Source organism: Desarmillaria tabescens, assembly GCF_030435595.1.
Source record: "Desarmillaria tabescens strain CCBAS 213 chromosome Unknown EV420scaffold_3, whole genome shotgun sequence".
NCBI lineage: Eukaryota > Fungi > Basidiomycota > Agaricomycetes > Agaricales > Physalacriaceae > Desarmillaria > Desarmillaria tabescens.
Genome location: NW_026848302.1, coordinates 247,605 through 260,364, shown reverse-complemented (window position 1 = coordinate 260,364; position 12,760 = coordinate 247,605). Strand labels below are relative to the sequence as shown.

At 47.7% G+C, this 12,760-nt stretch overlaps 6 protein-coding genes across 6 annotated transcripts; 2 read left to right on the top strand and 4 right to left on the bottom strand.

The window, feature by feature from the left end:
• Positions 1–143: 143 nt before the first annotated feature.
• Positions 144–2,013, top strand: EV420DRAFT_648054 (uncharacterized protein). The gene is made up of 5 exons (XM_060482915.1): positions 144–301; positions 353–437; positions 503–987; positions 1,039–1,273; positions 1,326–2,013. The coding sequence occupies exons 2-5, from the start codon at positions 354–356 to the stop codon at positions 1,956–1,958; spliced, it is 1,437 nt and encodes a 478-aa protein (XP_060337371.1). The 5' UTR covers positions 144–301; position 353; the 3' UTR covers positions 1,959–2,013.
• A 34-nt stretch (positions 2,014–2,047) lies between these two features.
• On the bottom strand, positions 2,048–3,656 carry EV420DRAFT_647981 (uncharacterized protein). The gene is made up of 9 exons (XM_060482914.1): positions 3,531–3,656; positions 3,286–3,467; positions 3,126–3,230; positions 2,928–3,068; positions 2,809–2,878; positions 2,484–2,756; positions 2,335–2,419; positions 2,214–2,277; positions 2,048–2,160 (listed from the first exon to the last, which is right to left on the bottom strand). The coding sequence occupies exons 1-9, from the start codon at positions 3,586–3,588 to the stop codon at positions 2,137–2,139; spliced, it is 1,002 nt and encodes a 333-aa protein (XP_060337370.1). The 5' UTR covers positions 3,589–3,656; the 3' UTR covers positions 2,048–2,136.
• Positions 3,657–3,956: 300 nt separating this feature from the next.
• On the top strand, positions 3,957–4,461 carry EV420DRAFT_1240577 (uncharacterized protein; the record flags this gene model as incomplete). The annotated part of the gene is made up of 4 exons (XM_060466626.1): positions 3,957–4,002; positions 4,050–4,166; positions 4,218–4,351; positions 4,402–4,461. Coding segments are annotated over 4 exons (357 nt in total), but the record flags the coding sequence as incomplete, so codon positions are not given.
• A 1,684-nt stretch (positions 4,462–6,145) lies between these two features.
• EV420DRAFT_1635817 (uncharacterized protein) lies at positions 6,146–8,144 on the bottom strand (the record flags this gene model as incomplete). Its single annotated transcript, XM_060476495.1, has 11 exons — positions 6,146–6,207; positions 6,267–6,510; positions 6,563–6,613; positions 6,669–6,758; positions 6,816–6,989; positions 7,047–7,064; positions 7,132–7,517; positions 7,571–7,639; positions 7,691–7,771; positions 7,823–7,947; positions 8,014–8,144. 11 exons carry the CDS (start codon positions 8,142–8,144, stop codon positions 6,146–6,148), a joined length of 1,431 nt encoding a protein of 476 aa, XP_060337368.1.
• A 222-nt stretch (positions 8,145–8,366) lies between these two features.
• Positions 8,367–9,351, bottom strand: EV420DRAFT_647952 (uncharacterized protein). Its single transcript, XM_060482913.1, has 2 exons — positions 8,955–9,351; positions 8,367–8,730 (listed from the first exon to the last, which is right to left on the bottom strand). The coding sequence occupies exons 1-2, from the start codon at positions 9,242–9,244 to the stop codon at positions 8,517–8,519; spliced, it is 504 nt and encodes a 167-aa protein (XP_060337367.1). The 5' UTR covers positions 9,245–9,351; the 3' UTR covers positions 8,367–8,516.
• Positions 9,352–10,248: 897 nt separating this feature from the next.
• Positions 10,249–11,522, bottom strand: EV420DRAFT_1635816 (uncharacterized protein; the record flags this gene model as incomplete). The annotated part of the gene is made up of 6 exons (XM_060476494.1): positions 10,249–10,581; positions 10,635–10,922; positions 10,972–11,074; positions 11,124–11,248; positions 11,299–11,316; positions 11,367–11,522. 6 exons carry the CDS (start codon positions 11,520–11,522, stop codon positions 10,249–10,251), a joined length of 1,023 nt encoding a protein of 340 aa, XP_060337366.1.
• Between the last annotated feature and the right edge of the window lie 1,238 nt (positions 11,523–12,760).

Here is a 12,760-nt window from a genome sequence, read left to right as displayed (position 1 = left end):
TTGTAACGTCTTGTTTGCGTCTAGCTTTGTGCCAACGGCGGCTTTCCCAAAGGCACGGCTAACCACACGGCACGTTAATCTTGTGCAATTCATGCAGTTGTGCTCCTTAAAAGCCCAATTCTGACGGAAACTGGGTTTCTCCATCCGTAACAACTTCTCTGTTACTTCACCATCACCTTTATCGAGTTCCTCCTGTCTTCCAGTGCCTCGTGTTCTCCTTCTGTATGGTACACGACCATCTAGCAGTGGTTGGCTAGTTGCATCTCTGCTCTTGTCGACACTAGAGAAATAAACTTTTCCCGTCAGTATCTACCTCCATTCCTTGGCTTCACGCTAATCATACTCTTAGAAGCATGCCATTTTTAGACTTGCCCGTGGACCTCTTTCTGTCTATTTTTCGCTTCCTCAGCCTTAACGACATTCTGAGGATAAGGCAGGTAAATCTATTGATTTCCTAATCATAATCTCCGATATAGATCTCCACTATTTGTGCATTGAACAGGTCTGCAGGTACTTGCAAGAGGTTTGTGGACTGCCTAGCGTCTGGCATCTCCTCCTTCGCACACAAATCATAGAACAGAGTATACCCTTCCCTTCAGGACCTCCGGGATGGCTTAACAGCGTAGGCGCAAGGGAGCTAGAAGGCCTCGTTGTCCGTGCTGTTCGAGCCCGCCGCAACTGGACTTCGCCGTCGCCCCGCGCCACGAGGCAACTTGAAATCAGTATCGCGCCGACCAGATTACCCGCCCAGCAAAGACGGGTGATTGCACTCAAATTTTTCACTCGTGGCTCGCACTCTTACATACTCTCCGCTGCACTCAGTATTCATACACAGCCGAATCCTCCCCAGCTTTGTATCGAGTGCTGGGATATTAACCGCACCCCCTTGTGTATCGCGAGGCGCCAAGGGCCATGGCTGGGGGGATGCGCCTTCAATAAAGATCCTTCTTACCCACCTTCCGTCGCGGTTAAAGGCCAAGATTCTGGGTAGGCTATTGTCCTTCGTCGTTCTTAGTGGCTCTCACTCCTTGGCCGTAGTCTTCACGTATTCGCAATCTCCACTACCGCCGATACCCCAAGCGCCGCCTTCACCACCGTCGCCAGGATACCTGGTCCGGTACACGAGCTCCTCGCATTTTCAGGATCCGTCGTCTTGATACGCAGTAATACTGATCAACTTTTCATTTGTGACGTACGGGCCGCGGGACACCGCATGGAACTTGTCAGGCCTCCTCTCCCGCCTCCTCAGACTCAAGCCGCACAACCAACTCAGGTATGTAACGACGCAGCAGCATCGGGTCCTTTCTCACCAGACGCCCGGGCAGGCTGAAGCATGTTTCGAAACCCTTATTTTCAATGACTTCCTAGTCATCCTACGATCCAGGTTCCTTGCGATCTACTCCCTCCGTCTATTCTGTCAGTCAACGACGAGTCGAGGTGTCCTTCACCCCCTGGCGCATCACGTCTGGCAATGGACTGTCGATTCAGGTCGTCTAGCCTTCCACACTTCCCACACACGGGGTCCCCAGCCCATTAGCGTTTTAATCAGATTTGCAAGCTCATTTCCTTGGCCCACAAATATGCTCAATCACTTCGTCATATATCCCAACCCTCCAGGGTCACACTCGCTCTACGACTTCATTCCGATTCAAGTGCAGACTATATCCGCACCATTACGGCTTTTCGCTTTAAGCGACATGGCTATCGGGGAGCATAATACGGCGGTGTGGTTGGACACGGACACTGAAAGTTATTTCCTACAGGCGTCTTCGGGGCAAAGGCTTGCTGGTTGCATCCTTAGTGCTGTCAACCACGGCCAAGTCATGTACATGAATGCTTCGTCTGTGTACAATGTGCATGAAGACGCCAGTTGGACCAGGGTGACCTTAGACGAGAGAAATAGCAAGATAGCCATTGGAACGCTAGATGGAAGGATAATTATTTTGGAACTTGCATAAGCTAGCTGCATGCTCTCGCTTTACCTGGGTTCTTACGCTTAATGTAGATGACCGATACGTCTTATGTTTTTCATGATCTGCATATGGTTGCATCGCACGAAGGTACGCGGTTGGTTAGTATCATGCATCTGGATCTTTGATTGACAGCAGATATGGTAATTGGAGTTTGATGAAAATCTCATGGAATAGTGGCAATAAGGACCTTTCTAATAGCATCAATAATCGAGGCCATGCACAAAAATGAAGCACACGTACCGCGGAGGGAGTAAGTCCGAGCTCCCTTAGAGACTTTGAGAAATCTGAACGAGAAAATGCTTTCCTATCCAGGAGCAGGAGCATGAGGTTTCAATGCCAAACAACGTAATTGGTAACTTGCCTAGGGAAGTGTTGGGCGAACATTACCGTTTCCACATCCACAGATAACGTCTGTCCTGCAAGGAATTCTGCAACCTCACGTAAAGCTAGGGAAATGATAGTCAGGTCATGGGATGGGGTTATTAAGATAACATGAGCGGGGGTACGTACGAGCATCGCTGGATAGAGTCGTTGTGTACGGCTGCCCTCCCGAGGACATACGTATTTGTAGTCGGGTTTCTTTGAACTCCCTACCTTTAACACCGGACGACGACGAAGTAACGGCAGGAGCAGTGGAAGCGACGGGAGCCGTAGTTAAATTGTCAGTAATAGGTTTACCCTCTCGAAGAGCCTTTTCCCTGGCAGCTTTCTCGGCACGAGCTTTCTTGTCGGCCTCAATCTGGGCCTTTACTGCTGCCTTAGCCTTAGCCTCTTCGATCTTATCTGAGCATCAAGGGTGAATAAAATGTAGCAAGCGCAATGATGATAGATGAACCTCTTTTCCTTTGCTCCGCTTCCTTTATGGCCTCCTTGGCCTTGAGATCTTCTTTGATTTTATTCATGTCCTGTGGTTGGTAAAGCAACGGAAGTGAATAAAACAAAAGTGAATCAGACCTTGCCTGCTTTCCGACGGATTTTCTCGTTCTCCTTGTGTTCCGCAGCTTCCTCTACTGCTTTCCTGGCACGCTTTTCGGCCATCTTTTCCCGGAGCTCCGCAAGCTTCGCTTTCTTCTCTTCCTCCGTGAGGGGCTTGATCTGCTCACAGGGATGATCATGTGGAGAAGCAGAGAATCTTCAAAGAAGTGAGCCTACCTCTTCCGTCGACTCTTCGAATGCGGTATGACCGCTCTTTTCAGCATGGAAATTAGCGAGAGCCGTATTCCGGAAGGTTTTGCCACACTCCGAGCATTTGATGCTCTATGTTTGTTGTCATCCTGGAAGCAACATGACAAAATATCACTAGGTCACACACCTTGGCTTCCAGGTCAGCTAGATTAGCGGCAGCTTCTGCATCGTCGGCCTCATCGACGTCCATCGGTGCGGAGCTGGCTGACTCTGACACTGACCCCATATCCGGTACTGGTTTTTCTCCATTCTCAAGTATGTGATCCATGGCTGGCTGTAGACCACGATTTCCAGTTGCTTTAAGCGCCCCTGCAGAGTTGAGTCGCGATCGAAACCTGAGATAATCGTGACATTTAGATGAAATTCCCTTACAGTCGACACGCGCAGCTTCAAATCCCATGCCAATCAAACTCTCTCTGTCGCTCGGCATCGTTGCAAGTAAAAATTGAGGTGTATTGTGGCGGTAACGTGAGGGTAGAAAGATAAGTAATAAGGGTCACGTCACAGTTTCCTTTTTGAGGTCATCAATGATTACGTTCTGCAAAAACTATCAAAATAACGCGTCTGAAACCACGTATTTTAAGTTTTTCATGTAAACTTTGCATGCTAGTGCCACTTTCGGACTGAACTTGAACAAAACGAGAAAAAATGGCATTTCTCCTTGGACGCGTCGCATCACGTGAAAATTCGGAGTTTAAATTCGCCACACTCCGATAAGATAACACCGCTGCTTTTCTTGTTTTCCTTATCACGACTCAACTATACTGCATGGACGACGAGCACGCTCAAATTCGCGTTGAAAAATTGGAAGTGGAAGAAGAGGATGCCCGTATCAGGAGAATAGGTGCGCTTGCTTCCCTGCATTGTGAATTCTGTCCGATGTTCGTGTAGAAGCCGTAATGCACAAGCTCAATGCTACTGCGTCCGACCCTAGGCCTGTAGCGACCGCTGCCAAGCCGTTTGACTTCGGTGAAAGACGAACATTTGCAGTGGATCCCCCGAGCGAACGTGAGCATTCTGATATACTTTCGGGTTACTAAGGCTTATGGCGCGTCCCAGTTCTATCTCGCGTACAAGCGTTCCTACCTCAGATAGAGGCATCAAATGCTATTTTGACGCAGCGTGTTGAGTTAGATCCGAAAAGTGTTGACATTGAACATATCACAGAGGGGATGGAGCAGTACATTGAAATGGTTCGTTCCCATCTCACCGCAGCTGCACAGCATCCTTAAATCTGTCGTAGAACCTAGGTCTCGGTGTCTTCGAGCATCGTAAAGATGTCCAATCCCAACCGCAGGATCTTGACTTTCAGATGGGCGCGTCTTCATCTTCCGAGTCAGATGAAGAGGATTCCTCCGATACCGATACTGATTCTTCCTCCGAAATTATCACGTCGTTCTCACCTTCTCCGCGTCTGATCAAACCGCTTCCGAAGCGTGGACTCTCAGGCAACAAAAGTCCTCGTATTGTCGTGCTAGGAGGCCAGGAATTTCCAGAGTCTTCGAGTACTCGTTGAGTCGTTTTCTGGGGGTTGTGCTGTGGTGGGTTGACTGTTTGATCTTGCTCCATGTAATTCATTTTCCGTTTGTGTGTATGTAGTTCATACTTGTTATATAGCCACATCGGCTGCATCTTCTACTCGGTGTTTTGCCGGATCTAAGAAATCGGGCTTGACTTGTTTTTCACCTCGCTTGTCTGGACGCAAACCTCATGGTGCACAGGAGAGACCGCGTCACTGAAATCCATGTCAACGCGGAGCTTGATCCACTCAAATCCAATAATTGCGTGGAAGCAACCCTATGATTGTAAGTCAAATACTGCGTGCTCTCATCCAAGATTTTGACGGGATAATGGGATAGAAATTTGATTTTAAAATACTTCCGAAAGACGCGTATGATCTTCAGGACACGGCATGCATAATTTTCAGCAATGCTACGACCGACGATTTCAAGTGCTAGGCTACTGACTCTAGACCCGGACACTCTACTCCGCGACGAACAATATAGCCAATAAAATTCGGGACAGTGAGCCTTGTTCCTGGCGTCCTTGCAAAACCAGTGACGCGACATGACATACACCGGGTAGTAGTACCACCAACAGCGCATAAATCACGATCGACATTTGTTTAGCCTGAAGATCATAAAAAAAACTTGAATTTCTGAATAGAGGTTCGATATCTGTCCCTTGAGGCCTGGGGTGCCTGCTTCTCTGTTTCGCGGAATGATGGCAATCGGGAAATGATATCAACAATTTTTGCGACCGACACAGTAACGGAGCTCTAGTTCAAGCTTGAATTTAAGGGTCGGCTTCACTCACTGCTAGAGGAACAGTCTCTCTGGGAACAATCAGCCGCAATATTGTATAGGAGGTCTAATGGGGCTTGTACAGGACGGAAAGCCGTGTCTAGGCAGGGATGCAAGGTGCCATGTAGTGCCATGTGGGTCGGTATGTTTTCGCTGCCGTCGTATCTTTATGGAAATTGCAACCGTGCAATCTCGATATCGATCTAGGTTCAGTAGACATACTTGCCTCTCTTCATCAAAATGACCCTGAGGCGCCATTAACACGAGGCCTGGCAAGCACTAGCCTCTGACTAAAGGGTCATTAGAGGTCATGAGTTATGAGTAAGTCCTGTCAGAGGTAAACTTGGCCAAGAATTCTGTCGCCTTGGCCAGTTAATTTCTACTTAACAGATAGTACTATGATATCCAAAAAATCAGGATCCACTTGCATTTCATTCTTCCGATTAACAGACACCGAGTGGTGTGTATTGCAGTCCCATGCGCATTTCTATAATACAGACAAAAAAATGACTTGAATGATTTTACAAGGAGGCAGAGTACGATAAGTACTACTCTATAAGAAGCGCACAATACGCCTTTGCAGTGTACACACTTATCAATTAAATCCGGCAAGAACAGTGAAAATACTTAAGATCATGAGGGGTATCGATGCTGTCAGACATAAAAATCGATTTCCGCTCGAAACTACCGCGATTCGAGTATGCTGAGCGCCTCCTGTACCGACCCGTCGATCGACGTTGTCCAGGCTACGAAAAATAACCGTTAGCATCGGACGTCATGGTCAGCGCATGATCAGTCGACATACCCCACTCCCAGTTTCGTGTAAACCTATTACCCAATTGTTGAAGCTTCTCCCATAATTGACTCTCTGATAGCCGTTCCCAATCAATGTCGTCAGCGAAAGTGAAGTAACGGCCGTTCAACCGTGAACGTTCTTGCACTTGTAGAGCTAAGGGGCGTCGAACGCTATCGTAAACTTGTAGGGCCCGCTCAATGTTCCCCATGTGTGTGTTTCGGTGTCTCAAGACAGAAGCAAGGATGTAGGCATCCTAGGCATGGTGAATAAATGTCCATTAGTGTAACGGAGATTATGAAACGTACTTCGATAGCCTGACCAGCTCCTGATCCCTGATGGGGACACATCGCATGAGCCTAAAAACGTACGTGAGATTGGACAATCTAATCATTGCTTTCAAATCATACGTACCGCATCACCCAAGAGGGCGACTCTGCCTGAGACGAAAGACTTCATTGGTTTGACGGTATGTATGGCCCATTGAAGAGGTCCGTCGACACACTAAGTTAAAATAAATGAGTAAGGACTCAGGAGCCTAGGAATTTAGATAGAACTCACGGAGATCAACATGAGAACCTCAGGTTCCCAGGTCTGGAAGTTTGACGCGAATGCCGACACATCAGTGGCGCTCATCCATGGTCCGTTGAACTTGGTGCCTTCCAAGTCATGCCTCATTACGAAAGCCACGAAATTGATTGCTCTACCCTGAGAAATCGGGTACGCGATAACAAACTGCGGTAGCAATGAGTAAGGGGATCCCGTGCTAGTAGGTAAAACTTTCAAACGTACGCCGTTCTTGCCTAGATACTAAGTCAAAAGCAAAGAACATCAGCATGTGTCTCGCCCAAGTTGGGAAGTGATTCTGAATACGTACTTGCATCGGCGTTGTTAGGACGCTATGGTTTGGATTGCACGCTCGAAGTTTCGCAGTAGGTATGAGAGCACGGTACGCGACCTGCCCACTCCAGGATGGATGAATAGCATCCAAAGCCCTGGCCGCTTCACTCGATCGACCCTCCACCTGGGCCCAATGGTATTTCTCGTTCAGCAAGGCAGCTCTCACGGAAGACTTCAAGCCATCAGCGCCAATAAGAAGATCACACGTCGCCTTGCTTCCATCCTCGAAAAGAAGCTCCACTGGTCCAGTTAGATCCTGTGTATAGGTCCGTATACGTTTTTTGAAGAACATCCTCGTGGACGGTGGGAGGTGGCTGATAAGAACCTGCTGGAAGTCGGCTCGGTGGATAGTAATCAAAGTACCTGTAGTATTAACGTCAGTATGAAATCAATCAGCGCTTGCGGAACTTGCTCACCATGGGTTACAAGGGTATAGAAATCCACTCCCTTTAGTTGATCACTCTTTCGGTATCTGAAAGCCCGTACTGGACGGTGATGAACAACAGGCGTCTCGAACATTCAAGTCAATAAGATACCTGGGCCATCTTTCACTTCTGATTCCGTTCGCTTCAGTAGTTCCTGGTCAATACCGAGTGCCTTAATGACCTTCCACGGTCCTGCAATTTTTCAATGCGGTGATAATTGGTATGTGAGTTAAATAGACATACGAGGGAAAATGCCAATCCCCGCTCCCACCTCAGCCAGTTGAGATGCACATTCGTAGATGTCGACTTGTACATCTGCGTATTTGGAAAGAGCCAGCGCACATGTTAATCCGCCTATACCTGCGCCACTGTCCGATAAACATACCCGACGGTCAATACGCACGCACTTCAGGTAAGTAAAATACAGAACTTACCAAATGGCTATGCGGAGTCGCGGTTGGCTCATTGCAAGTCGTTTGATAAAAATCGTGAGGGAATGAGAATACAAGTTATATGCAGAGGAGAGACGGGTTATGATAACCTGGATATCCAACAAGGCCGCCATTTTGAGGGATTTCGTTTTATATTTGACACCATCTGACCGGGCACAGAAATGCGACGCGTCCGAAATTGACATGTGTAATCTAAAGAAAGACGTTTCTGCTCAATTTCCGATTTCATCCATTTGTCCCACGATTCGGTCGCGCGGCAACGAGCCTATCCTCGCCCTCATTAACAACCGGTCAAATGATCAAATGTTGGCGAGTATAGTCGAGGTAGACGCTTGTATCGCAATCTTTCACGAGGCACGCGGAATCAATTCAAAATCCAGCCTCGCTGTTTCGAAGGCCTTCTTTTGCTTTTCGCTCGCTGCCATTTGGCTGTGGAACCTCCTGGAACCTCGACCTCTCATTTTTCACGTTAAACATCGAGATCGTTATGTACTGGATCCCTCGGACTGCGATATTTGAATGCCGATATTTGCAACTTGTGTGTATGTAGATCCAGAACAGCCCAGATATAAGTTTTCAGCGGAAGTAAATAAGTAACCAAGAGTAACGATATGAATGGCGTACCAGATCCCCCCGGTCACCACGATGCACTTGATTACGCGTGTACAGCAGGGAAAGCTGCGCCGCCAATATGTTGTGCTGATGGTGGATGAGATGAGATAAAATTGAATATAGCCTCCGGTATTCATTCAAAACTGGATGGGTCAAGACCCGATCTCCCCACGTGCAGATCATTGTATCGATCAGTCGCTCGCGTGCAAGAAGCTCGACGAGTCTTACTGGTCGTAACTAGCTTATTCTGAAGCAAAGTGCCCTAACCGTCCGGAGCTGTGAAAGTGGCGTTGAATTATGAAATTACTTACAACGGAAATGCCTGCATAACGAGAGGCTCTGGGTATTTTATACACGCAGCACTACACCTGGCTTTCACATTCACAAGGAAGAGGATCGGAGGAACATCTTTAAGCGAGGATAACCTCCGATTTGGACGCTCTGCGGAAGCTTGAAGCCTACCGGCATTCGGAACGTTATTCGGCCCGAAAATATCAGTTCCCTTCTTCCGAAGTTCAAGCGAATCAGGATCAGGGCAACAAGGCAACACTGGCAGGCACAAATGTAAGTAACAGAGGACGGAGCTGCGAGACTCAAACATTACAGTCTATATAAAAAGACTCGGCAACGACATCAGCGTACCCGTTATTCAATCTATGATGACTATAGCAGCATTACCTCTCGGCTCAAAGAGTGCCTTGCGAGCACGCCATTCCGTTTTGGGACCCTCTGCCTTGCTACGAAGTTTGCACGGCAACTATTGCCGCTGATAACTTTTTAGACCTTCTGTTCGATACCTTAAGAATCGCTAGAGGTATGAGCAATTCATTTGAACGAGCAAGGAAGGTAAGAACCGGTTCTGGAGGCGCTGGAAGAAACATTTCTCCGGCCATTCATTCCCAGAAAGAAGAATCATCCCGTCGATGGGTCTGTCCTACCGCGATTTCAAGTTTTTCTGGAAACAAGAATATTAATGCAACCCTTCAGTCGTCAGATACACACGACTGTACAGGGCCGGCGGATGCGGCAGGCGCCATCCCGACTCGGACCAAGAAATTGTCAAAACGACGGACCCATAACAGCAGTCAATTCGCGCGATTTGGGCGGGATCAGCCTGGAGTGTTCACACATGTATGTGACGTAAGACAGACTTCCGATGATTTACAAGCTTCTTCCAGGGCACCTGCAGAGAAACACGCCTGCGTGAGTAGTTTTTTCCCTATGTGGTCAACCGTCACCGTACCTGGGAAGGCATTCTCTACCCCATATGCTCTCAAAAGCTGCGTGACTTGAGTTATCAGCGTGGTTCATACCTACTATATGAAGATTTACGACGGATTGGCTGTACAATGTGCATACCTACCCGACTCTAACTCGTGTTGCCATCTTCCAGATTCTTGCAAGTTTCTCTTCGGAAATGAGTATCATGCAGCCGAATAGTTTAGCGCGCGAAAAACGGGCTTGCAGGTAAGCCAACTAGCTTCGTCATTCACACATTACAAGGACATAACAGTTACAGACATCTCGTGGCTTCTGAGGTAACGCGCGGGCCTAGACTCACGCCAGTCAGCTATAATGCAACGTATTGAAAAGTCACTATACCTTCTACCATCCAAATATCAAGTCTGACACCTGACCAAGGACACCTTTACTCGGAGAAGGACCACCCGGGGGCATGCTTGTAGAAGCTGTTGGATTTCCTCCCTTCGCTGCCCAAGCATGCGGCTGTGGTGTTGTTGGATTTTTTTCAGAAGCACCGACTCGCTTAAACACCGAGGTAGAAGGTGCGAGCTTAATCGGTGTTCCGACCGACGGAGTGCTGGTGCCCAAATGCGGCGTAGGGGAAGGCTCATCTACCGCCATCGCATTCGACGCAAGACTGGAGTCTATGCTTGCACGTAACGGCTGACCGAGTAGAGCCTCAGCCTGCGCTGGATCCTATTCATTCAAGTCGTAAGCCAATGTGATTATGACATGAAACATATACGTACCGCCCACTTTGCACCTACCATCCAAGACCCCGCGAGAATCTCCCCATTCTTGCGAACAGCGCGCATAGCATCGCCGGGATCTCTGTATCCGATTCTGAAGCAATTCATGATTTCTGTGCTCGGATCTGCGTCGGTCGAATCACCGAGTGACTTGAAATACTCCGCGGTAACACTATACTTATCCGGGGGGTAGCCGAATACAATTATATATAACGGCTGGGAATTTTGGGATATTGTAGGAGTGCGAGATCGTCTAGTTAACGGTGATGACTGGTCCGCAGTTGATGACTTTAAAAAGTTTAGGTGAACTGCGGCACAAAGGACCACGGAAACGTACCCTAGGCTGGTAGCGCGCGTTGACATTGGGTATCTCATTGGGAATATCGTTGACGGACATCATAGGAGGCGCATCTTCATCGTCAGCCAGAGACTGTCGTTGCCTACACCACGTCAAACACTAGTAGTGAATGCAAATTTCGGCACACGCACCTGGAAGTTTCGAACATCGAATCCATGCCAAAGTCCGACGCTGATCCTCTAAGTAATGAATGGTTCATTTTTGCCTTTGTTGGTACTATTGGTGCGTCGTCGGCGCGCTGGCTCGGTGGCGACGTCTGACTCAAAATTAGCATCGTGGCATCAACGATATACAATAGATATCTACATTTCCCGGTGTTAATTGCTATCCAAATGTTAAAGGATGGCTCTCATTCCGTAAAACGCGAGTCTCACCATGAGATATCCAGCCTGGTAATTGCTCCTTGGTTGGGATAATGATTCGCTGAGTGACGCGCTCAGGGAGCTACTAGAGCCTGGATTCCAAGCAGAGCCATGATGAGAGCCTGAAAGAGGTGTCATCCCTGCAACTGAGAATGATGAACCCGACATGATGGTGGTGTGAAGGAAAGAAATTCAAGATTCGGAAACAAAGGGTGTCTGGTTGTTTGCGATGTTTGGTCTAGGCTGTCGTAGACAAGCAGTGATGTGACACAACAAGGCCTAACAAGGCGTTCGTCGGGACTCGGATATACCATATTTAGTAGGGCCGATCGATCAGTCGGTCCCGAATCCCGACATCCTTTTTTGAATTTTGAATTTGATATCTTACATACGCAGAACTCAGGCGGTACTGGTTGTCCTCCTTTCCTGACCTCTCTCATCAGTCTTTTTTAATTGACAAACATTCAATGCTTCCTGAGGCCTGAGGCCTGATTTCTTAAACATCAGTCACCACCTTCCTCAGCATCTTATTTCCCACTATCCTCATCTTTGTCTATCCACAGTGGCATGTACTTGACAAAAATCTGAACCTTAACTTATGGCAATCATATCAAACCATACTTATTTTTCCTCAACAGTGGGCGATCTTATCTCGTGGTTCCTTTCTTCTAAGCCTCGAGGTTTTCTTTTTGCTACAGCGACTGACTCTTTCCGAATCCATAATCATTTCGGTCTACCCATTATCTCTTGGGATTGATGTTTGACGCCAGTAAACCTTATTCCCTTTCTTGACTCTGAAATGCTGGAGCAAAGCCCGTCTGTAGCTGAACCTTCCTGCGTATATGGTCTGCCAAGGATATCAAAGAAATTTTCGGATCCTAGTCTGCTTCATGAAACCATCTCTACTAGCTTCCTCTTCAGGCTGAACACGGCCGTTGGATATCAGAAACCCATTGAATAACTAGTCCTGATGAACTGAAGCTTGATTTTCTTAATATAAAAGACGGTACGGCGACTGGTAGCGGCACCGATCCTCTCTCCAATGCTTCACAAAGCAGTTTCTTTAGCATGAATCAAGTCTCGAAGTTAGCTCATTTTTTGTGTTCTAACATGATTCGAGGTTACTCATGTACTCTGAAGCTGTTCTCATCATCAGCTTCCGTTCTGTAGACGTGTCTCTCCCACAGGCACCAAAATGCTATCCAGATCATGATTTTCGATGCGCTGCACAGCCGTCTGACTGATTGGAACGCGACTTCATCAGTGCCTATTCTAGTGTAAATACAGCCACTGTGATTGTTTACAACCTTACTCATAGATGAAGCTTGTGAGGCTGTTCTGAAGGGGAAGAACTTCGACGGCTGCGTGCTTCAGATCAGCGAAGAAGAAGGGGCGAGCAGTTCTTG